The following is a 25,104-nucleotide window of genomic DNA, read 5'->3' as shown; positions in this document are numbered from 1 at the left end:
TGGTGGTGTCCCGGATCCCATAGAATTCTTCCTAGCATCTCAGCTAAGTCTCTGGGTGACAAACAGTTCATCAGATCACTTCACTGATGCAACATTCTGTCTGCTCTATATAACTACCATCCTAGAGGAAAAAGTACAGGCTGGCTTCCCTTGAGTCAAGGGATGCGTGCATCACCTGCTGCTAGCAAAGCCACTGTACAAATTCTCAGGAGGAGAAGTTCACCTCAGCACAGCAAGACAGCACAGAGGCAGCCTGCACATCCAGAAGACTACTCAGACTCCTCAGCTGGCCTCAAAGCTTCTTCCATATCTAAAAGTCCTACATTAGACTTAAAAATATACTACTAAAAAAGTTGCTGCTTTAAATACCACAAATACATTTTATTGTAGTGTATTTGAAAAATGACAGAGAATTCAGTTGAGTTCGAAAGAATACAGGTTGCTTTGTCAAATCATGCTTTCAGCAAGAGCATTGTCTCAACATAGGACAGGGCAACACGGAGTTGTTGGCAACTAGAATTTTCTATTCATCCTCTAGTCAAAAATGAAGTACATTTTTCTTTCCAAGAGCTCTTGTGCCCTCTAGTGGTCTCCCTTAAGAAAATTAAATGCATCCTTTCTAGAACTTTAAAACTGGCAGTTAGAGTCATTTAACTTATGATCACTGGAAAATGTGATTTTTAAAGTTATGGGTAGTTTTTTAAACCCAAGCTTTCTGTGCATTAGAAAGACTACACGTCATGAACCAGGCCATGTAAGTCCCTACCATCCATCCACACCACTGGGATTGGATCCATGTGCCCAACCTAGCAGTGGTAATTACTGCTCCCAGATGATAGGCCACCAAACTACAAATCTGGAGGGGGTGAGAGGGAGGGGTTGGTGACAAATTCTCCAAATTTGGTGACAAGAAACTCCCCGACTAAATTCTATAGTTGTTCTACATCTCCTTTTAAAATGCTTTGGGATCTTCATAACGCAAAACATTAATGCCTACAAACCGCTTAGAACAGCTTAGAAGTTGAAAGAAGCAAGAGACTATCAGATTCTCATAAAAATTAACTTGCAGGGCTAGAGAGATGGCTCAGTGGTTAAGAGCATTGGCAGTTCTTCCAGAGGACCTGGGCTCAATTCCCAGCACCCACACTATTGCTCATAACTGTAATGTCAGCTCCAGTAGATCCCATGCCTTCCTCTGGCACCAGGTGTGTGGGGGGTACACAGACCAACACCCATGCACAGAAATAAATGAACAATAAGCAAAGATAAATTTAGAATTGTGTATATTAAAAAATAACTACCTCAAGAAATGAAAGGTAGGTTTTGTTGCTCTTGTTTGGGGATTTTTGTTTGGTTACTTTGGCTTTTCGAGACAGGATTTCTCTGTGTGACAGCCTTGGCTATCATAGAACTCACTCTGTGGACCAGGCTGGCCTCATGAAATGTAGGTGTTTTTAAAAAGACATTGTTTCAAATATTAATTTTCTTTTCATTTTTTAAAGGCTAAGGTTTTAAATTCTTTACTAATGCATTCTTTATTGTACATATTTATGAGGTGTGTGTAATGATTTGATATAAATATGCAGCTGTAACAATCAAATTTGGGCAATTAGCATTTCCCTGTCCTTAAACATTTATGGAGTTCCTGATTTCCTCTCTTCTAACAAAGAAAATGTTCATCTATTTTGAAACACAATAATTGAGCCAGCATGATTAACTGTAGTCATCTGCAAATAGGTTGGCTGCCTTGCAGGGGAACTCGAGTTATTTAACAACACTATCAGACAGTGCATAACCTTTCTCTTGGCTCAGTCTTCCCTACATCCATGTGAGCTTGGAAAAGAGGCCCCCACCCTCCCAAGACCATGCCAGTGGTTTCTAAGCCATGAGCATCTCATATCCACCACTGAAGATTAATTAAGCACACTGTGGTTTTTAAAGGTGTGTCCAGTAGCAGCTCGGCTTTGTTTCGGACATAATGAAAGACAGGGAAGAGTAACTTCGTTAATTAGTGTCTGAGTAGAAGAGCAGATTACAGCATTATTTTCCACGTGGCTAAATGAAAGAAACGGGAGAAGGGATTACGGTGTTAATTCATTCGCTTCTGAATATGTTGCTAGTTAAATAGCTGAGGGATAATTACATCCCCAAACCCTTCCCTGGTTTAGTGTCTTAAGAACTGTGTTCATCACCATTAATTATCAATGCAAGCAGCTACTGATGAAACAGATGTCAAATGTGGGGGAAATAAGTATAAAGTGGCAGCCTAAGAGGCGTGCAGCCACGCCTATTCCGTGATGTCATGCAATGTCTTTGTGTTTCTAGCACTCTTGAGGAGGCAAAGTCCACACAAGTTTCAAGATACAGGCAATTTTAGATCCACGAGTATTAAAACCTATCCATTTAGGATAAAAAGGCCTTTAAAATGTTACAAGTCTGTAGCTTCTTCAGGCAAAAGCATTGTTTCGTGTCACAATCTCACCTGAATTCACTACTGTGCCTTCTTTATGTTAACATAAATGCTCCCTCCTCACCTCTCTGCACTGGGACGACATTCCTCTTGCTATTTGTTCCTTTTGGATTTTCTGTGGTGTGGGCAAACAACACAGTCAGCCATCAGAGGCTGCATGATCAAGACCTGGGGTTGAATGACTCAGAAGTTGATTTCTAGCTCTGTGGGCCCTGCCCATAGGAAGGCCAGAGCCCATCCTACTAAATCTTAAGAGGAAAAAGACAAGGAAGTGGTGAGGAAGGAAATGGCAAGGGAAAAATTGAGACTGAATGGGAACCACCCACTGCTGTAAATGAGGGTTGGTATCACCAACTTGGCAGGATCTAGAATCACTAGGAGGCGATCTGCGCATGCCTGTGGGGGATGATCAGGTAGGTTAGTCTCTGGACACAACCATGGAGGGTATTCTTGCCTACTGAGGCGGGAAGTCCTGCCCACTGTGGGTGGCACTATTCCCTGACTGGGATCCTGGATTGTAGAAACCTAGAGAGAGAGAGAGCCAAGCAGCACAGGCATCTGTGGTTTTCTGCTGAAGGTGAAACGTGCTGTGACCACTGCTTCAAGCCCCTGCTGCCTCACTGCTCCATCATGGTGGGCTGGAGTCATGAAATATGAGCCAAAATTAACTTTTCCCCTTAAGTTGCTTTGTCGTGTATCTTATCACAGCCACAGAAAAGTAACCAAGATAGTGAGTTCGTGCTTCCTGGGAGCCAGGTACTGAACTGAGCACAGCTCACACCTTTACTCCTGTTACATATATCCTGAACAGCAGATATGGCACCAGGGAGCAAGTTAACGAAGGAATCATCTTACAAAAAAGTAAAAGAAAGGACCATTTTTTGATGGGCTGCTTCTGTGCATGTCACTTTCAGCATTGCATTTATAAGCAATTTTTCCAATACAATAATGTCTTGCAGAATGCCTATGTTGAAAGTATTTAGTTCTTACTATTCTTCTGGAAAATAATCATTCATAAGATCCAAATGGGTATACTAACTATATGTTTAAAATTTTAAAAAAAAGCTGGGGGGCCAGCAAGACAGCTCAGTGGGCAATAATGCTTGCTGCTACCTGTGCCTGACAACCTAAGTTCAATCCCTCGAACCCACGTGGTGGAAGGAGAAAACTGACTTCCACAAGCTGTCCTCTGACCTCCACGTGTGTGCTATGTAGTATGTAAATCCATGAACACACAGTCACACAAACAAATGTAACACAGCATTATTTTAAAAATACTTTTGAAGATGTACCTCCTTCGTTTGTAGGTAGTTTGTTCCCCATATTCAACCTCACCTCCCCCTATAGAACAGTCCATACATTTAATCATCCACTGGGATAATCTCTATGCTGGAAACAGCTTTAAATGCAAGCATCTCACTAGTCTAAAATGGAACCTGTAAAATGGCACTCATACCACATATTGAGTGCAATTTAAAACAACAAAACTATTTTCCTCTAGCAGAATAAAAATGTTTTAGTATGGGTGGTGGGTGGGTTGGGGGGTCAGTGGGAAGCATGGGAGGATGGGAGGGCGAGGGAATGGGGGGATGGATATGTAAATAAGAGTGTTTCTAAAGATAAAAAAAAATCCATAATGACAAAAAAAAGTCGTTGAAGTGACCATAACAAACGCTGTGAAGACACAGAGTAGCTGCATGCTCATACACTATCTATGTGACACATAGTAAGAAAAGAATAAAAAGTAGCTTTTTGATATCCTTAAAAAAAGAAGTTTTAGTAAGCCGGGCGTTGGTGGCACACGCCTTTAATCCCAGCACTTGGGAGGCAGAGGCAGGTGGATCTCTGTGAGTTCAAAGCCAGCCGGGTCTACAGAGTGAGCTCCAGGAGAGGTTCCAAAGCCACAGAAAAACCCTGTCTCAATAAGCAAAAAAAAAACAAAAAAACATTTTAGTAACTGAAAATGTCCAAGGTCTGGAGGTACAGTTCATCAATCATGTGCAAAACCTCTAGTTTGGTCTCACTCTGAAAAAAATAAAAGTAATCTTATCTAATAATCTATAGAATCCCTAAGTCTAAGGAAACAGAGTTCTATTAACTATGATATAGACAGACATATATTTTGGTTGAAAATTTGATAGGCATTTTAAATCTTAGTATTTATTATTTAAAAATTCCCTTTTTTAGGTACCTATCTTCTTGAAAATAAAACACCATGATTAATATTTTTTCCATATCTGTTTTGTGGAAAAACTTGAAAACAGCTAAGTTTCTGTGTTAGTCAGTGTGTTCTGTCCTTGTGACAAATACCTGAGAAAACCAACTTACGATGGGAAAATTTTATTCTGGTTCATGGGTGCAAAGCCTTCAGTGTGTCTTGGTAGGGAGGCTGTGATGAGCTGATCAGAACATGTCCACCAGGAACATGTCTACCAGGAACAAGCCCACCAAGAGCATACCCATCAGGAACATGCCCATCAGGAACATGCCCACCAGGAACATGCCCACCAGGAACACGCCCATCAGGAACATGCCCACCAGGAACACGCCCATCAGGAACATGCCCATCAGGAACATTCCATCAGAAAGCAGACACAATACATATGCTCTCTGGATTCCCCCTCTTTTCCAGTTGAGCATCCAGACTACAGGATGGTGCTGCCCGCATTCAGGATGTCTTTACCTTAGTTAATCCTCTCTGGAAACTTCCTTAAATATAGTCTCCTACATACTTATCAACATGATCAAGGTGAGAATCAAGACCAATTACCATCACTATTTCCACAAATAACAACTAAATGAATTGTAGTCATGCCAGGCTATCTTGGAACACAGTCATCAGAAAGAACAAGATTCATTCTAATGGCTTTATGATATTAAGTTATAGGTAACAATGGAATCGGCTGTGACATTTTCAAACATGTATATGATGTGCTTGAATCCTATCTGCCCTATTCTTCTTACCTTCTCTAGTCTCCCTCCTACTCCTGCTGACTGTCTTCCTCTTCCCCACAAAGTCCACCTTCTACCTTTTCCTTTTTATTTTTAGTTGGTAGCCCAATGTCTTTCACTGGGGTTGCTTACAGGAGCATGAGTAAGAGTAGTCATAGGAGCATGGACAACATACTGATGGATCACCTGAAGAAAATGTCTTCTCCCTCCCTTGGTAACCACTAACTGCCTATAGATCCCTCGGGAAAGTGGGGCCCTGGGAGTCTCTCGCCTGCAGCCACTGTTAACAATAAAGATAGTGAGTTGCTATGTTAAGTGCACAATTAACAGAGCATTATGATCATGATACTGTATAATGCATACAGTGCCCACAGAGGCCAGAAGGAAGTATCGGATCCGCTGAAACTGGAGTTACAGTTGTGAGCTGTAATTTAGGTGCTGGGAACTAACCCTGGGTCCTATACAAAAGCAGCAAGTGGTCTTAACTGCTGAGCCATTTCTCCAGTCTCCCTTCCACAGCTACCCCACCCCAAACTCCAATATATTTGTTTTTTGAGGCAGGGTTTCTCCATGTATCCCAGGATAATCTGTGACTTAGGGCCCTGCTTTTTCTTCCCAAGTTCTGGGAGTATAGGCATGTACCAACAACATGTCAGGCTCAGAGGTATATATTTTTCCCCAAAATATTTTAGTGGTTTCATTGTTCTTTGTAGAACTGGAGCTTGAACCCCGGACCTTACAACCAAGCAAGCACTCTTCCTGTCGGTGTGTTTTGTTGCTGTTTGTGGAGGAAGTATCTTGATTGAATGCTTGGATACAGAACAGCTATGTGGGGTCAACCGTACTAGCATGTGTACCTTAGCTATAAAAAATTTTAATTCCTAATAGTTTTCTGATCTGAGAATATGATCCATTTACTAAGAGAGCCTACCCTTCAAATAAGTAGTAAAAAATGGCAGCGAAAAACTGAGAGATTTTAAAATAAAATTAAGATAAAGGTATAATAGTTAATAGGTTTCCTAAAATAACCTAAAATTTTCATTTATGGAAATTTCCCATTAAAAACAAAGCTGCCAACTTGTAAGCCCATTGTCAATAAAGTGTCTTTAAAGAATGTAACTTCCTAAACAGCTCAAGGTGTCCCTCCCCAGAGGCTGCCCTCCCTCCCACACATGGAGGGACAGTCACTCCTGCCTATCTGCCTGGTGCTGGCCACCTGGGCTTCCTGCCTTCACACCTTTGCCCACCCTGCCTCTCTGGATTCTGATTCATCCCCGCCCCCAGACCAAACTCAAGAAGCCACCTTCTTTTGAAGCTTTTATTTCTTCATGGAGATATGATAATATGTAAGAAAGCGCATGATCTCAGAATACAGTTTGAGGAGCTTAGACGATTGCTCATGTGTCCATCTGTGCACTCAGCACTACTACCTGTCCCCTGCAGAATTTCCTCTTGTCCTTCCCAATCTTCATCTCTCTTAGCATAGGACCACCAACCTTATGTCTACATATTAGCTTTACCTGTTGCATACATCATAAAACTGAGGTAATCAGTTTATCTTTTTTCTCCGTCTGCCTTCTTTTATTCAGCATGACTTTTCTGAGATTGGTTGCTATAGAAGCAGATCATTCTGTTGAATGGGGTACATCTACTGTATGGATGTACCACAGTGTGTATGGGTAAACACCCAGAGGGCTATTCTTAAGCAGGGAGGGCATATGAGGATGTGTTTACTTCTCTGTGTTCTTCCCTATTACAAACCAATATCCTTAGAGTTTATTGTGAACAGGCCCCTCTTCTGCACTGAATTCTCAGCTCCTTTGTGGTGGGATTAACCACAGGAGATTGGGCAAGGTAGGCAAGCCCCCAGACCCTGAATAAATATTTAGTACTTCTTGGATTATTACATGTAATCAGAGGTATGCTAATTGTCAGACTTATATTAGGAGATCACAGACAGTCACCAAGAGTTCTGGGCTATAAACCACATACTACACTAGTAACAGAGAGACATGCCCTCCCCCCAACAGCAATTACTTTTTGCAAATTAACTCACCTGGTGAGTGTCAGAACCAAGATCAGAATCTAGATCTAGGATGTCATTATCACACACTCTTAAAAACTACGTTGTAATACTACATGATCTAGCTTTTTAAAAATGGCCAAATATGATATTTTTCAAAAGTAAACATTCATTAATATGGAAATGGGTAAAAAGGGTACAACTTATTGTTCAGAGAGGAGCAATCATCTGTGTGAAATGACTTCCCAGTACACTCTTACTCAAGGCAAGCTAGCTTGTCCTCACAATCTTAGGCTGGAACAGGGCAGTTAAGTATCCTGCCTTGGGGCCTCAGGATACTATGGTAAGGTTTCCCTTAGGCTGGCTTATTGAAGGTCTTTGTGCCCATGGATCTCCAGGGAAACCAGGAACATTAAGCACGCAGAAAGGGAAGGATGTATAAATTGTTTTTCCAGAAAACTGAGGGGTTGGAGGTGATGAATAGCCCAGTGAGCTGAACTTTTGTTGCACCAGGGCCATGTCAAGCTCTCCCCACCAGGACCAGAGGTAGCTAATAGTCTAAGGGACCCTTACATTATCTGTATAACCAGGGGCTCCCCCAAGCCCCCACAACCAGACCAGAGGTGGCTAACAACCCAAATGGCCTCTTGTGCTATCTGTATGGCCAAGACCAACCCAGATCCTTTCATAAGCTCTTATACTAATGCAGGCAGCCTACCTCCAGAACCCATCTTCTTGGAAGAAATGACATATACCCTGAGTTGAGTTTTGATGTAATTATGCTTCCTTGTGCCAGGAATTGTAATACACCAGGAAACTTTACCCCCCAATTATACTGTGTTTAAATATACTTGCAACAAGAAACCTGGCACTAGGGAAATTCCCAGGAATCCACAAGGATGACCCCAGTTAAGAATCTCAGCAATAGTGGAGAGAGTATCTTAACTACCCTTGCCCTGTAATCAGATTGATGACTACCTTAATTGTCATCATAGAACCTTCATCCAGTAATTAATGTAAGCAGATGCAGAGATCCACAGCTAAACACTGGGCCAAACTCCTGGAGTCCAGTTGTAAAGAAGAAGGGGTGATAATATGAGCAAAGGGGTCAAGACCATTTTGGGGAAACCCACAGAAACAGCTGACCCAAGCAAGTGGGAGCTCTCCGACTCCGAACTGACAGCTGGGGAACCTGCATAAGACCAAATTAGGCCTTCTGAATGTGGCTGACAGTTGGGTGGCTTGGGAAGTTTATAGAGCTACTAGCAGGGGAACCAGTATTTATCCCTAGTGCTTTTACTGGCTTTTTGGAGCCCATTCCCTATGAAGAGATACCTTGCTCAGCCTAGATACAGAGGTGATGGCTTTGGTCCTGCCTCAATGTGATGTGACCGACTTTGTTGATTCCCCATGAGAGGCCTCACCCTCTCTGAGGAGTGGATGGGGGGGGGAGGTGGAGAGAGGGTTGCGGAGGTGGGAGAACTAAGAGAGATGGAACTGGGATTGGTATGTAAAATAAGATTGTTTAATAAATAATAAAAAATATATACTCACAATAAAGCACTGAGCATCAGACTCCCCAAAGTTTACATCTTCACCTTTTTGAGGTTCATTTCCCTGTCTGCCTACACCTGAAGGGAACCCTCGCACTGCTGTGTGGTGCTGACTGTCATGTTTAGCTGGGTTGGGGATGACACCCAAGCCAACCTGAGGCCTCTCCATCACAGTCATCTCAGGGTGGAGGACGTCAGTGCACGGCTGACTTCCTTCAGAGCAAGCATCCCAAGAGAGCCAGGCAGAAGTTTCCAAGGCTTAGCACACCCTTTCACCAAGCTGTGCCGGTAAGAGCATCCACAAGTGCCCAGCATCACACAGAGGACACACACAGCCTGCCAGGTCACAAGATGACTGGCCAAGTCACACTGCAGGGGACGAAGCATGGTGAAAGATGGTATGGGACTATCTTGGAAAACATACTTCGGCACAGCTCTACCCTTAAACTGCTACCCTTGGGCAATGTCATAAAGACACTGAAGGTAAAGACTTCAATTGGAAAATCCCTCTTGGAGTGAACAGCATCCTATTCGGAAGTGTTAGAACACAAGTAGGTTTCACGAGGAAATCCAAATAGGCAGATTCATTTTCATGTTTGTTTTATTTGAAAGTTTTCTTACTTGCCCAGGATTAAGAACTGTTTTACAACCCCCTAGTAGTAAATGCATAACTCCCCAGCCATACAGACTCAAATGAGAATCACCAGATAGTCTTGCTAATTATGCTATCCAAGGAGATGCAAGAATCTCCAAACAAACGTTATGAGTATCACAAAAATTTAATCTAACTGATTGAGGATTCCTTAAAAAGTCTCTTATGGCCAGTTGGTGGTGGCACACACCCTTAATCTCAGCACTTGGGAGGCAGAGGCAGGTGAATCTCTGTAAATTCAGGCCAGCCTAGTCTACAGGAGAGCCAGGGCTACACAGAGAAAGCCTGTCTCAGAAAACAAAACAAAACAAAAGTCTCTTATAAAGATGACCATCCTGAGCAGTTTACATCACACATGCACTGTGCCAACTGTACCTGGCTTTGCGAATGTGCAGCTGAGGGTAGTGGTCATGCCTGTGACATATGTACACTGCAAAGTCTTCATCATAGGTCAAACATGGAATGTTTCCCACTTGGCCAAAGACAGTTACCAGAGTTGAACCTAAATCACAGAAAGAAATGTACCCTTTAATCGAGGGATAACTTTAGGATTTCAGAACAAACCGTGGTCCCCGTTCCACTTGGAGATGTACTGGCTGGAATCAAGTACAAACATGGCATGCTTAAAGTCTGGTGACCAATCTTCTTTCCCATTCCCAAGAGTGCTACTTCAGCTTCTGGGGACACTGGACTTTGAGGGCCTTACCTAGGCTCACATATGTTGGCACTATAAGGAATATGAAGTGCAGTTCTGGTACTGCCTTGAACACAGTCCTGGGGAGGAAAGACAGGGTGGGGCAGTGTTAATAACAAAGCAGTCACATTCCCTGCCCCTGAAAGTGAGATGTCTGCACAGTCACATGAACTCGGTTGCTCCCTGCCTGTCAGGGCCAGAGCATCTCCTAGGCAATGCACCTCTTTCCCCTCTACTTTTCCTTCGATTCCAAAGAGCTCCCCTCCCGTCTGTCTGTGGAGGTCGAGAGAATAAAGGGCATGATGTCCAAGCAGCACACCAGATTTCTGCTGACATTAACCTTTGACCTGGCATCTGGATGGTCTGGTGTGACATTACAAAGTGACTTGAAAGCTGAGCCTCCCACCCCCACCCCCACAGTCAGTACAGGCTGTCAGAGATGCATCGCCATGGCTCAATGGCCCTGCTCATCATCTTTCCACACAGCCTGTTATTCAGGATGCTTCTGCAGGCTGTCATGTCAATAGGAGCTTCTAAAGAGAAGACTGAGGAAATCTTACATTGCAAACACATAAGTGTTTACTCTTTCCTGACCACCCTGATCCATTTCTTTCAATTACTGCACTACCTGTTGGCTTCAAATGATAGCAGTTAAAAACAGAGGCTCTATAGAAAATGGTTTTTAAGAATTAGATTATTTTCTTTTGGAAATACTGCTGCTATTAAATTAATAGAGGGCTAATGTTACAATAAACTATAAGCAAATTAAAGGCTCCAAAGAAATTTGTGTCATTTGGAAAATATTTCATATGGCCTCTTTCAAGACCACTGTCTGTAAGGTGCCGTCCACTCACCGAATGATCTCTTTGAGGCAGCCAGTGGAATACTCGTCCACGGCCACGAAGAAGTGCATAAACAGTGTATTCAGAGGCTGTGGGAGAAAAGAGAGTGTGGGTAAAACACTGGCCCAGACAGAGCAGGGCTCAGATCAGTCCCAAGGTCAGAGCTGGCCAGCACTCGTGGGTGACAGCTTACGTCAAAGTGACAAGACACCCAGGTAGCAGTTTAAGCCCTCTTGTCACTGCCTTCTGTCTCACCAGAATTATTTAAGGAAATGAGGATTCTGAGTCTAGAGTGCCCAGCCCTTGCGCCTGCCCTCATGGATGAATTGTGGGTAGGGAAGAGCTTGCAGGGGAGTGAAATCGATTATGGACTCCATAGTCTTGCCTTTGGGGGTGTCTATGCCAAGTGAAAAACAATCACCCTTTCCCTGGGGCTCCTGAGCCAACAGCTGCTGCTCTATTCATGGGACACGAGGGAGAGATTCTCTTATGAAATTGAAGGATGGAAGGCAGATGCTGCATTAAGAATCCAAAGACTTTTTGTTCAACATTCCCCGAGTCCAAATCAAATTATTACTCCTGCTATCCAGAAAACCTGGGAGTTAAAAATGCAGAGAAGCAAGATTCTCCCATGGCTTTTGGCAGTTTTAAAAGGGCTTTGTCCTCTGACTTTTGGAGATTAACTGGCCTGAATAACAACAGTGTTCCCTTACAGCCATCTCTCAGTCCCTGTGTTCACGAGCACTCCAGAAATAATGGAGATGCAACTGCTGAGTACAGTATGTGCATTTCCACTGAGGAAGTGGGAACTTCCTGTTTCTTGATTTTTTAGTAAAGCTGCCCCTCCCTCAGTGTCAGTAAGGGGTGTTGGCTCCAGGACCTCTGCAGATACCAAAATCTATGAGTACTCAACTCTGGTCACTGTATCAAATGGTGTAGTGTCTGTGTGCAACCCACACATGTCTCTGATGTACATTACCTATCATGTTAGAGTGTAAGCATGACTTGAGGGGCTGTTCTACCGTGTTGTTTGGGAATAACAAGGAGAAGCTCTGCATGTGTTCAATACATGTACATTGTTAGTCACTTGGATGTATGGTGTAGAACCTGTAGATAAAGAGAGCTGACTATAGTTTTCTAGGTAACTTTGAGTTACCAACTACATAGGCATGTGCTGTCTCCACTTCGGTTGGTTAGCCTGTGACTTGGAAGTATTCAGAGGGAACTGGCAAGAAAAGAATCGTGAGTTCGACTTGTGACCTTGAAGATTCTCAAAGAGCATATAGCACAAACTCCAAGTTCAGGTAGCAAGAGACTAACTACAGTTCTAAGCACTTTCTATGTATCAATGCTTTAATCCCAACATTTCTCAGCATCTGCTCTGCACTGAACAGGGCTGGACTTGGAACACACAGCTTACTTCTTGCTTGATTTATCTAGATAATTTAGGATTTACTCTCTAAACATCTTCAAGACAAAAACCATTACTTCAGTTCAAACGCTAATGGGATAGAGTATACACTGAGGACTAATTAAGGCTTAATTGGTGTAGCTCAGCAGAAAAATAATGTAAGTTACAAATGCAACCCAAAATGTAATTCCACATTTCCTGACATGTATGTTTAAAAAGAATAGGACTGGAGCTGGGGAGATGTCTCAGGGGCAAAAGTACTGTGGAAGTGTGAGGATCTGAGTTCAAATCCCCAATGCCCACATAGACAAGCCAGACATGTAGCACACCTGTCTATACCCCTGGCATTCCTACAGGAACGTGAGCGGTAGAGAAAGGCAAATTCCTGGGAGCTTGAGGCCCAGGTAGCTTGGCATATGCAGCAGTAAAACAACAAAGTGAGAGCCTGGCCCACATAAGGTGGGAGGCAAGGACTGACACCTGAAATTGCCCTGACCTGCACCGACATGCTACAACATGTGTGCACCCACATTCACACATATGAATGTGCATATGCATACATACATATAATATGAATGTGCATATACTTAAAAAAGCATAACCATAAGCACACATACACACAAGAATAAGTATGTTAGTTTTAACCTAATATGTTCATTATATAATTAACACATAATATGAAAATTGTTGTAACTGATTATTTATTTACTTTGAGACAAGGTCTTGTTGACAATGACCTGGCTGGCCAGTTACTCATACTACATAATACTCACTAATTTGAACTCACAGGAAACCCTACTGCTTCAGCCTTTCAATTATTATCTGGATTATTAATACTTTAAAAAATCGCTAATGGCATACTTCACACAGTTTTTCCTACTAAGTACTAGCTAATGTCAAATCCATAATGGCTACCTGATATCAAAGGCAACACACTCCACGAGGGCATTTTAAACGTTGTACAATATACAAGTCCGAAGCTCAGTTGTCATTCCTAGGGCAACCACTAGGTGACAGGGGCCTTCCTAGAATATCACAGACGTCGCACAAGGACACACAGACATCTGTGGGGTATCTAGATGCACAATCCGACACCAACTCTTTGCTTCCAGCTCTTGTTCACTTAAGAGTACAAGGTAGACCTCGGGGGCAGCTGGCTGATGGGGCCACCATGTACCCACCCTGCACACTCTGGCCCCCTGGCCTCCAGCATCCTATCACTTCGTTTTTAACGTGTTATGATGCTGCTATGATGTGTATGAGTGCTGGATTTTCTCCACCCAGAAACTGAAATAACACCAGTCTGACACCAGGCCCTCCCTTCCACAGACAGGTTGTTCTAATAAACACGCTGTGTGCTTTACTTACCGTGCATGGGATTTCACTGTCAAGTTCCTGGAACACTGACACCCAGTCGTCCTGATTTGCAACATTCCAGTTGGGATAGTCCAAGAAGATGGCATGGGCCATGATTTCCTCCTTGTCATTGCAGAGGGTAACAGCAAGGTTTGCCTTTTCTCTGTGAAAATGGTGAAAATACACACGACTAGAGACAACCCAAGGGAGGTGAAGGCAGGCATTGTCTTCTTCTTGGGCTACTGGAGCTCGGGAGCTGCGGTGTGAGGTCTGCTTACACCTGGAGTTGGGAGAATGATGCTTCTGAAAGTTTGGGTGTGTTTGTTCAGGGTATATGAAGTCATCAACCAAGTTGCTACTTAAAATTATGTTTTCACTTCAAGTGTTACCTTTATCACAGTAAATATCTGATAGTCTTCCCTTGCACACTGGCTAGAATACCATTCTATCACACACTTCCTCCACCTTCTCCAACGTTGCAATACCACTATGTTGACTGACAACACAATTACAGTGGCCAACTGTCCTTTGCTTGAGACTGAGGTGATACTCGAGACAGGAGACTTCATGCTAAAAGTCAGCAAGTTCCTGGACAAACAGCAAACTCCTGTGCACAGTGAAAAAGCTGCATTTAGTTCCAGCTTTATTGGCATTCTTATGCAGTTTTTCCAAACCCTGAGCCCAGGTCCTAAGGCTGAGTCACACAGAATCTGAACATCTGTAGTCACCAGTTAGCTTTCTATTGCTGGGATAAACACTAGGACTAAAAGCAACCTGGGGGGAAAGGGTTAATTTCACCTTATACTTCCAGGCCATAGATCATCACTAAGGGAAGTCAGGGCAGGAACTTAGGGAAGAAACCACAGAGGACTGGTGCTTACTAGCATGCTCCCAGGCTCACATCCAAGAGTCACCTAACCTCAGGTACACACTGAGTTTTCTCTCTCTCTCTCTCTCTCTCTCTCTCTCTCTCTCTCTCTCTCTCTCTCTCTCTCTCTCTCTCTCCCTCCCTCTCTCCCACCCCCTTTCTCTCTCTCCCTCTGTCTCTGTCCATTCAGCTTTTGAACCTGGGGCCTCACCAATGCTAGGTAGGTACTCTATCACCAAGCTGTATCTCTACCCACCTCAGCTACTTTCCTTTTGTTTAAGGTTTATTTTTAGTGTTTTTCTTAAATGGTGTGTGTGTGTGTGTGTGTGTGTGTGTGTGTGTGTGTGTGAACCAGAAGTGTTGGATCCCCAGGGGATGGAGTTAGAGATGGCTGTGAACCACCTCACATAGGTGCTAGGAACTTACTGGGTCCTCTAGAAGAGCAACAAGTGCTCTAAGAGATGAACAGTCTCTCCAGTCCCAAACCACCTTTCTTATTCCAGGCCCCACCTGTGTACAAATAGCACCACTCAGTCCTGTGTGCTCTTCCCTATCAATCAGAAGTCAAGAAAATGCCCCCAGACATGCCCCAAGGCCAAAGAGATGGAGGCAGTTACCCAACGAAGGGTCCTTCTCCCCAGGTGTGTCAACCTGACAACAAAGGTGACCCATCACGTGCAGCATCACCTGAAATAGCTGCAGAAATAGAGACTGGGGGGGGGGCTTGTGTAAGCTCAGGTTGCCTGGCACCTTAGATGAGAAGCAGCAGCCTTCCAGCTCTTACTCTGGCCGGCTGTCCCCAGGGAACTATCTCGACCCTTCTACCCACCCACCAGCCTGCCTTGTGGTACACCAAGAGAGTAAAAGGTATGACTCAGAGCCAGGACCCAGTTTACTGCATGAAGAGCAAGTGCATACAAATTGAAAGGCAATTTTCACTTGCTCAGCTGAATACAATTAAGTATTATCCTAAAGATGCTTTTAAAATCAGATGTCAGGCGTTACTGCATCCCACAGATAATCCATGAGGGTCAATGTTTCCTTTCCCAGCCTTGTACTCCCTTTCTCTGAAGTGAATTCTCATTATTTGGCCCAGGCTGACCTCAAGTTCACCATCCTCTTGCCTTAGCTTCTCAGTGCTGGAAGAACAGGTGTGCCTCAGCATCCCTGGCTCAGACTTCTCTATGTTGAGGGTAGTTTTACATTGGAATGCATACATTGTGTGTTTTTAAAATGTAAACGCAGAGGCTGGAGAAATAGATCAGCAGTTAAGAGCACTTGTTGCTCTTGCAGAGGACCCAGGATCAGTTTTCAGCCCACATGATGGTTTACAAATAACCTTCACTCTAGTTCCAGAGGATCCAATGCCTTCCTCTGACATCTAAGGAGACCAGGCATGCATGGAAAACACTCACATACATAAAATAAGTAAATCTAAAATAAAGAAAGAAATGTTAAGTTCCGAATCCACACTGAGTCCATACTGTGCATAACCCTATTGTTTCCACTTGATCTCAAATCATTTGACTGAAACAGTTCATCAAACAGCAGTCTTTTACACACACACACAACACACACACTGCACTTTAGCTTCATAATTTTTCTCTAAATTAATTCACATTGGGCTTGAATATTTTAGCAGGAAATTTACATCACAAATGAGAAACCCGTTTCCTCTGCTATCACTAGGAAGTTGCTATAAAAACAAAGACAACACATTTCAAACTAAAATTGTATAAGTGTATACCAGGTAAAATCTTTTTAGATTCCATTATGTGTATGGAAATTTTTAGGAAACACAGCCGTTGGGATGTCAATCTTGGCACCCACAGCTTCTGTTCCTCCTCATGGGAGGGTACAGATAGCAACACAGATCTTCCCCCTCAGCCATGGGGAACTGAACCAGAATACACATGGTCCAAATGCCCTACCCAAGCCAAGTCTAACGAAAGAAAAGCCCAGTAGATTTCTAGAATACAGTATTCACATAGCGATCCACTGACAAGAAAATGAAAGCCCATAACTTCTCAATTCAGCAAAGACTTTGTGTCCTTTTCTCTCCCTCTCCCTCAGTCTCAGTCTGTATCTCCCCCACTCTTCCCCTCCAGCCTTCTAGACTTTTCTGCCCTAGACCATGATCTATAGTTGAGAACCATGCCTCTAGTGCATATGAGAAAACACCCACCACATGAGACCCTGCACACATCAGATGTGACAGTCACAGCAGTGATGGGAAGGAAGAGGTGGGCAAGAAATGGGGACAGAGAGCTGCCATCGCCCCAGGGAAGCAAGGGACAACATGTTCCTGGAATCTCAATTTTGGCTTGAAATGCATTCATCCATGGGAACCTTAGGGTGGTGGCTGGGTTCTATAGCACAATTAACACGGTACCATACTGCACAGACATTATGGATTAAATAAGCTTTTATGGATTGGCCTGGGAAGCCAGCCAGGAACAACTTTGTTTCAATGGGGAAAATGTGCTACAATTTCCAAATAGCTGCCATAATAAAAAGTGACTTCTGTAGCATTATTCTTTTGTGTATATAATTTCCATTTGTTATTGGCCCTTAGTCATTATGCCTTTCTAGGGGCAGATAAAAACCATTTTATGATCAAAAAAGGGGTATGGAGGGCAGATAAAACCCATTCTGAGATGGGTATGGGGAAGAAAAAGGGTAAAAGGATAAGGCATGCTTTTTTAAAAGACAGATTTTAAGATGTTCTTTTGTAATAATTCAAATACAAGCTTTAGGGACCTTAGATCCATATACACAATGTGTCTGTGTGTATTCATGACATGCATATACTGTGCGTATGTCACACAAATTACATTAAAGCTCAAAGATATTGCCCAGCAATGGAAACCAGAACTTCTTTCTCTGGAGTAACAAATGTCTCATTTGTTCCACTGGTTTATGAAACTTCCCAAACGCACTTGGTGGGAATCTTGGTGAGACAGCATCAGTTCTGTTTTGTTTAATGAGTGAGTGAGAGACCTCATATTCCCTTGAATCCATCACACACAGATGGGAAGCCCAGGCAGGACACTGTCCATCCTGGCCACTGTGTGATGTCTGCTCTCAACATGGGAGCTTCCATTCCTGCCCTAACTGATGACAGACCTGGATCCATGTTCATTCATCTGTCTTCCTGGGGAATGTGACTCCCTGGGTCATAAGCAGATTCTTTAGACCTAGTATGGCATTTACCTGCTTTCATGTCCTTCTGCCTCAGTCATTTCAACAACTCCATCCTCACATCCAAATCTAAGTCCATCTTCACTCTGCCCCACTTCCTACCACTGTAGAGTCAACTCCATCGGGCTGGAACAGTTTGGGCAGAGAATGTAGCTGCCTCTTCCTTGGTCCTCAAGGGCAGGTTCATTCATGGGGTATCCAGACAAGGAGCAGAGGGTGTGTGTCTCGCAAATGAGGCCCACCTCCAGATTTTTGTTCCTTTTCAAAAAGTTTCCACAAACCTATCTTTCTCAAATGCTGTGCTAATTAAGTCATGTGATAGTTGCCTGAAGGCTTGACAGCCAATTAGTCCTGAAGGCAAGCTGGGTAGTGGAGCAGTTTTGAAGGTAATTTTTACATCCTCAGTTGGTAAATAGGAAAGTACAGCTATGCTATGTGGAAAGGGCATAGTGAAAATGGAATTCTATAAGTCAGGCAAGGTGGCACACTGCCTGCGATCCCAGTATTTGAGAGACCGAGACAAGAGCACTGTGGAGTTCAAGGCCAGAAGCAACAATTGTTAAAATGTGCTCCTTCCAAATGGAGCCGTTGTGAGCAGCCTTAGAGGCCAGGGCACTTTCAGGAGTAAAGGTAAATTTACATTTTCATTTCCTGCAGCATCAAGAACATCTGCTCCCAAGTCTACCTCTCTTTCGTTTTCCAGGCCAACTTCTGGCCCTTTGCCAGACTGACCTAAAGGCTTCAAGACTGATTGTTTTTTGAGACATTTCTAAAAATAGTGATTTCTCATCTATTTAGGTGTGTGTGTGTGTGTGTGTGTGTATGAGCGTGCATGCCCACACGTTTTCCCTAGATTGCTCATTCACAGAGATGCAGAAAATGAGTAAAACAGACCTCATCTAAAAACTGGTGTTAGTGTGTGTGTGTGTGTGTGTGTGTGTGCTCAGATACATACAGCGTGCACTAGCATGCACACGCACACATTGGGGTTACAGGTGTGTATGAGACCAGGCCTAGGTTTTATGTGGGTGCTGAGATCCAAACACCAATCTTCAGCCTGGAGTGTTAGCACCTAGCTTTTGATTTGCCTCTTGTGTTGTTACCTCCTATCTCCTGTACTTTCTGTTAAAGTCTTATCTGAGAGTTTTCCTAGGGGATTAAAGTCTATGCAAACTTAGTTTTTAAAAAAAAAAAACAGAAAACTGTGGTATTCTTGACTGAGACTTTGCAATTGGCATTGTCCCTCTGAAGGGTTTAAGCCAAACACTTTGGTATACAGAATTGACTGGCTTAACTATAAGGCAAAGGTGGTTCAGGTTTAGTCTGTAGAGACCAGTCTACCATGCAGCTGCAAAAAGCTAAAAATTCATCCTCGAGTTCCTCTGTGCTTCTTTCCATGGGCCCACCTGAACACCCATGCCTGGCATACAACACTGGCCTGTGTCTCAAGTACTCTTAACTACTGGGCCATCTGTCTACCCTTATCTGTCTTAGGCCTCAGTGGGCTCATCTGCACCCAGGTCTGCTAGAACCTGAGGATTATTGTACCACAGGCTACATCCTTAATTTTCCTCTAGGTCCACCTCCCTTTTCCCTTGTGATATGGCCTCTCTAAGTAGTTTCTTCCAAGGGGCTCCAGCAGAATAACTACATTTCTGCTGGTTCTGGTGACTTTTTGCTATAAAAAAAAATTGGGGATAGTACCACTGAAAACACATAAAGTCAGATATGCCAGTGCATTCCTTAAATCACAGCACTCAGGAGGAAAGGGCAGGTAGATATCTGTGAGTTTGAGGACAGCCTGGTCTACATAGTGAATTCCATGCCAGCCACGGCTATATAGTGAGAGAATGTCTCAAAAAAAAGGAAAAAAAAAAGACTCCATTGGAAACATGTAGATTTACAGCTGTCATAGTTCCTTCAAGATTGTAACCTTTTGTGACTATGCAGTGGCTTTTTTATTTGTAGTTATGTTATTTTGGCCCTGAAGTATATTTTGTCTACTGTTAATATAACAATTCTAACAGGGTTTTTGAAGAGATTGTGGATGTCAAATCTCTTTTCCCCAATGCTTTTACTTTAAGTCTTAAGTGCTTTCATGTTTTTGTTCTGTCTTTTTAGCCAACATGCTCACCTTAATCTTTGTACTGAGGAGTTCTGTCCACATTTACTTCTGAGTATTAACACAAGTGAGCTTTTCCTCTCATCTTATGTGATTGTAGCATTTCTCCATTTTATTTCTTTTTCTCTTCTTGTCATTGTAGTCTGAATGAACACGGTCCCCTGGGGCTCTTGTTCTGAACTCTTGCTACCAGCTGGAAGCATAGAGACTGTGGGACCTTTGAGACGTCTGGCTTAACTAGCAAAAGTGGCCATGGTAGACATCGTACCCTCTAGAACTATAGGCCCAGATAAATCTCCCTTCTCTTATGTCTCTTCTGCCTGGTATTTAGTCACAGAGATAAAAAAGTAACTAACACACTCGTCCTCTTTTAGACCTGGGATTTAAACTCTATTCTACTCTCTCCTCTACGGATCATACATTACAGTCTCTAGGCCCTTTCTTTTCATAATGATCCTAACCAAATGAATGAATTGTACATTTCACACAAACATTTCCCTTCTGCACTTTGTAACAAGCCACTCAAAGAACCTGGCTTCAGGCAAAGTCTATAAGTGGTCTGTGATTCTGTGGTTTTATGTGGGTGCTGAGCTCAGCTGAACGAGCATTGTGATAAGAGGCAAATGTGGCTGCGGCTGGAAGCTGTGGACACTCAATGGCTGAAATGACTGACATGCGTAGCTGACAGTAGATGGTGGCTGTGGGCTGACAGCTCCACCGAGGCTGTTGCAAACACCTGCCTGTAGCTATGGGATGAGAACTTTGATCGGCATGGCAGCTGAATTCTGAGAGGGAGCATTGCAAGAGGCTCAGGAGAAGCCACAAGATTCTGTGTGCCTTGGACTTGAAGTCACAAAATATCACTTCCGCTGCTTTCTATGGATCATACAAACCATCCTGACTCCATGTGAAAAGGGACAACACAAGCCCATTAACATCAGGATGTGTATCACAGAAGGGTGGTACAGCTCTATGAAATGTGAAACAATAGGTTATGTGATTTTTCAATAAAAATAAGAAATGGATTGGAAGATTTTAATCCTGAGTTTGCAGAGGGTTATGATATATATATATATATATACACATATATGTACACATATCAGGCAGAACAAGATCTTTGAAAAAAAACATTAGTTCACATTTTCAAGATAAGAAGAACATCTTAGCTGTGGTGGTTAAGAGCAAGCCTTGGTGTGGCCACTCATGTGAACCTGACCTTAGCAGGCCTCCCATTCTCATTCATAAAATGGAAGCAGCAGCAGGGGTCTCAGAGAAGTGGGGGAGGGATTCAGTAACATAATTCTAACAGGCACAGAGCCTGGTATGCAGTAAATCCTAAAACCTGGTCATGGCAATGCTGTACCCCAACAGACTGCACTAGTGGGGCATCTGAGGTTTCAATTCAAGTTTGCCAGACTCTAAAGCCCATGAGAAGTCTTCCCTTTACACACAGGTTGGCTGTCCCCTAGGTTTCCTGCTACACATTTGCCACTGTACAGTGAACTGCCTACTCTAAGTCCCATGGGATCAATGTACCCTTTTGATACATGATAAAGTTCTTAAGTGGTGGTGGTGGTGGTGGTGGTGGTGGTGGTGGTGGTGGTGGTTTTCTTGCTGGGAATTGGACCCAGGACTTGATGCATGCTACATTCCCCATCCCTGTAGTAGAACTGCCAATCGGTTCTGCAGCTTACTTAGCTATGTACTTACAGAAGATAGATGATATTGAGCCTCCCAAACAGCTTCTGAGTAAATTTTCTAATAAGGCTTTTGATACAAAAGATATCCTGGGATTCTGTTCTTCGGCAATGAACCACTTCTTCCTTCCCTCTGGGGGAAGTGAGGACTGACATTTTTTTTCTCCTGTCCCCAAGAGAGAGAAAAGTCCCATATTAATCCGAGATGATGGGCTAGTTTGTAACACAAATAAATAAATGATCCAGAGGAAGATATTGGGGTTCAACATGAAGACCAAGGAAGCAAAGCAGTTGGTCACTTGCTCTCACCTCAAGCCCAGGCCGAAAGGGCTGATATATAGACAAGCTCTTCACCAAGCCTCAAACTGCTGCCTCTCCTCAATGTGGCTGGAGAATGAATGCCCCCTACTGACTACTGAAGACCCTGCTTCTCTTTTATACCACTCCACTGCTGGAATTAAAGGCATGAGCGATGTTACTCTTTTAGACTAATTCAATCTTATGTAAGCCTGGGGTGCCTTGAACTCAGAGAGATCCATCTGCCTTTTTCTCCTGAGTCCTGGGATTAAAGGTGTGTGCCTGACCTCTATAGCTGACTTTGCTTTCTGAATCCTCAGGCAAGTTTTATTAAATCATAAATAATATATCACTACACTACACACAACACTGGACAATTACTTAATTTCATATGGTCAGAGTAAAAACATGCGGGGTAATCAATCTCAGGGGCACTCATGGGACACATTTTTCCAGGTGGCTGGCTTCAACAATTGTCATTACAAACCCACTAATGAACTGAGAACTGGTCTGTCTAGAACTTTCTACAACTATTTTTCAACTGCTTTAGATATTGAAAGGGCTCATTGACTGATTTAACCCACCATGGTGGCATGGAATCATATTACAAAGAGAATATTGACAATTGTGTGTTGATGATATTTATACACTGTGTGAAGATGTGAAGACTGATATAATAAAAAGCTGAATGGTTAATAGCTAGGCAGGAGAGGAGAAGTGGGATTTCCAGGGAGAGAAAGGAAGAGGAGAAGGAATCTAGGCTCAGAGAGACACAATGCGATGCGGGACAAGTTGGACATACTGTACAGAGGAGAGGTAGCTGAGCCATGTGGCGGAATGTAGATTAATAGAAACAGGTAAATTTGAGTTACAAGAGGCAGTTGGGGAAAAGCCTATGCTAAGGCCAAGATTTCATAATTAGTAATAAGTCTCTGCTCTGGGTCGTTATTTGTGGACCGGCTGTCCCTCAAATAACAAGAAAGTTCAACATTCCAAATAAGAGTTTGCCCTGAAAGACAGCAATCTTGAAAGGTTTTATGAAACAAAAACTTAAACTCATGTTACTAAATGACTAAAGGCACCAATCTGAAAAGACATGACTCCAGTCATCTACAAAGAGTTTAATTACTCATTTAAAAATGAGTATTGATGGCCCTGCCTCAACAGAATGATAGGACAGAACTAGTAGACTTTCTAAGGGAGGCCTTACTGTCTCTGAGGAGCAGATAGGAGGTGGGGGTGGGTGAGGGGAGCGGAAGGAGAGGAGGGAGGGGGAACTGGGATTGGAATGTAAAAAATAAATTAATAAAAATTAAAATACTTTTTAATAACAAAATTTAGATTTCAGTTCCTAGCATCCATAACAGGTTCCTCACAAATACCTCACAAATCCCATATGCTCTTCTGGCCTATTTAAGAACTACATTTGCTGGGAGTTGGTGGCACATGCCTTTAATCCCAGCACTCAGGAGGTAGAGGCAGGCAGATGTCTGTGAGTTCGAGACCAGCCTGGTCTACAGAGGTAGTTCCAGGACAGTCTCCAAAACAATACAGAGAAACCCTGTCTCAAAAAAACCAAAAAAAAAAAAAAAAAAAAAAAAGGCCAGATGGTAGTGGCAAAGGCCTTTAATCCCAGCACTGGGAAGCAGAGGATCTCTGTAAATTCAAGGCCAGCCTGGTCCAGTGAGTTGGGACAGCCACAGTTGTCACACAGAGAAACTCTGTCTCTCGGAAAACCAAAACCAAACCAAAACAAAACAGATGAGTACTAACAGATGCATGCTGGGGGTATGTGTAGGAAAAAGTGGTACCCAGAAGATTTTGAATGCTTGAAACTCTGCAGATTATTGAAACAGCAGGTACAGACTGCTTTGCCTTTGTCCTAAACAGCAGACTGTACAAGAGTGAACTGCATGTAACATGACGATCACCTTTAACAGACAATGTGTTGATGTAAATTCACCGACGCTGACGATGAGCCTCCCTGGTGGGGAATGGATAGTGGAGAGGTCTTTGGAGGTATGGAAGCAGGGAGTAGGGAAATCTCACCCTCCCTTGAATTCTACTTTCAACCCCAAATTTCTCTTAAATTTTTTAATTTAAAAGATTCTCTTAGCCGGGCGTTGGTGGCGCACACCTTTAATCCCAGCACTCGGGAGGCAGAGGCAGGCGGATCTCTGTGAGTTCGAGGCCAGCCTGGTCTACAGAGTGAGTTCCAGGACATCCTCCAAAGCCACAGAGAAACCTTGTCTCGAAAAACCAAAAAAAAAAAAAAAAAAAAAAAAAAATTCTCTTAACTATATGCCCAATCATTCTGTTTTTGAAGGCACGTCAGATATTATGCTTACTAACATCTAGTGAGCACTTAACATAAGCTTTTCAATCTTAAGGAGATAGGTATTTCTATCGTTAAAGGACATTAAGGATAACGGAATTGAAATAATGAAAACAAATTCACAAACTAAAAATGTACACATCAGTTTCTGACCATAGGGTTAGGTGTTTTGTTACTGACTTATTTCCATCTTTCCTTAACATCTGGTTCCCAAAACACCTCTTTTTATTTAAAAATCTACGTTTCTGAGCTCATTATCTTGGCCCAATAGCGGGAAAGCCCGAGGCCGGGTAGGAGGTGGGGGGAGGGGAGTAGGGGAGTGGACTACAAAGCCCAGCATGCACTGCTGCTCCAGCAGGGGCTGTGGTTTCCTTCTCCGCTGTTCCCTCCTCCGCCGAGTTTCCACATCCGAGATGGTCTCCCACGTCCTTCGCAGGTGCCACTGCCCACAGCTGCACTCATCCCGGAGACAGATGTGGCTACGCCCCCGCCTCCCGGGCCCTGCGACCCTGCGGCGCAGCCCGCCATACCCACCTCACCCGCAGCTCCCGCACGCCGTGCCGCTCCACAGAGGACGCTCACACGGTTGCTACGGAAACGACGTGACGTTTCGCCCGACTCGTGCGGCGGT

General features: G+C 43.4%; 1 protein-coding gene across 5 annotated transcripts in view; it reads right to left on the bottom strand.

Annotated features, from left to right (window-relative positions):
• Nucleotides 1-25,092, bottom strand: part of Cfap61 (cilia and flagella associated protein 61) — a 287,339-nt gene extending 262,247 nt beyond the window's left edge. For all 5 annotated transcript variants that reach the window (XR_005877457.1, XM_040746434.1, XM_040746435.1 and 2 more), the window contains exons 1-6: nucleotides 25,008-25,092; nucleotides 21,855-22,007; nucleotides 13,966-14,116; nucleotides 11,199-11,275; nucleotides 10,357-10,424; nucleotides 10,026-10,152 (exon numbers count right to left, since the gene is read on the bottom strand). Coding sequence is in view for 4 of the 5 variants with exons in the window: in XM_040746434.1 (XP_040602368.1) it covers nucleotides 10,026-10,152; nucleotides 10,357-10,424; nucleotides 11,199-11,275; nucleotides 13,966-14,116; nucleotides 21,855-21,997 (566 nt within the window). In the remaining variant the exon portion in view is untranslated. The remainder of the gene's footprint in view (nucleotides 1-10,025; nucleotides 10,153-10,356; nucleotides 10,425-11,198; nucleotides 11,276-13,965; nucleotides 14,117-21,854; nucleotides 22,008-25,007) is intronic.
• Nucleotides 25,093-25,104: the final 12 nt, after the last annotated feature.

This window comes from Mesocricetus auratus, unplaced genomic scaffold (genome assembly GCF_017639785.1).
Source record: "Mesocricetus auratus isolate SY011 unplaced genomic scaffold, BCM_Maur_2.0 Super-Scaffold_100004, whole genome shotgun sequence".
In the NCBI taxonomy this organism is placed as follows: Eukaryota; Metazoa; Chordata; class Mammalia; order Rodentia; family Cricetidae; genus Mesocricetus; species Mesocricetus auratus.
This window is presented reverse-complemented; position numbering and strand designations above follow the sequence as displayed.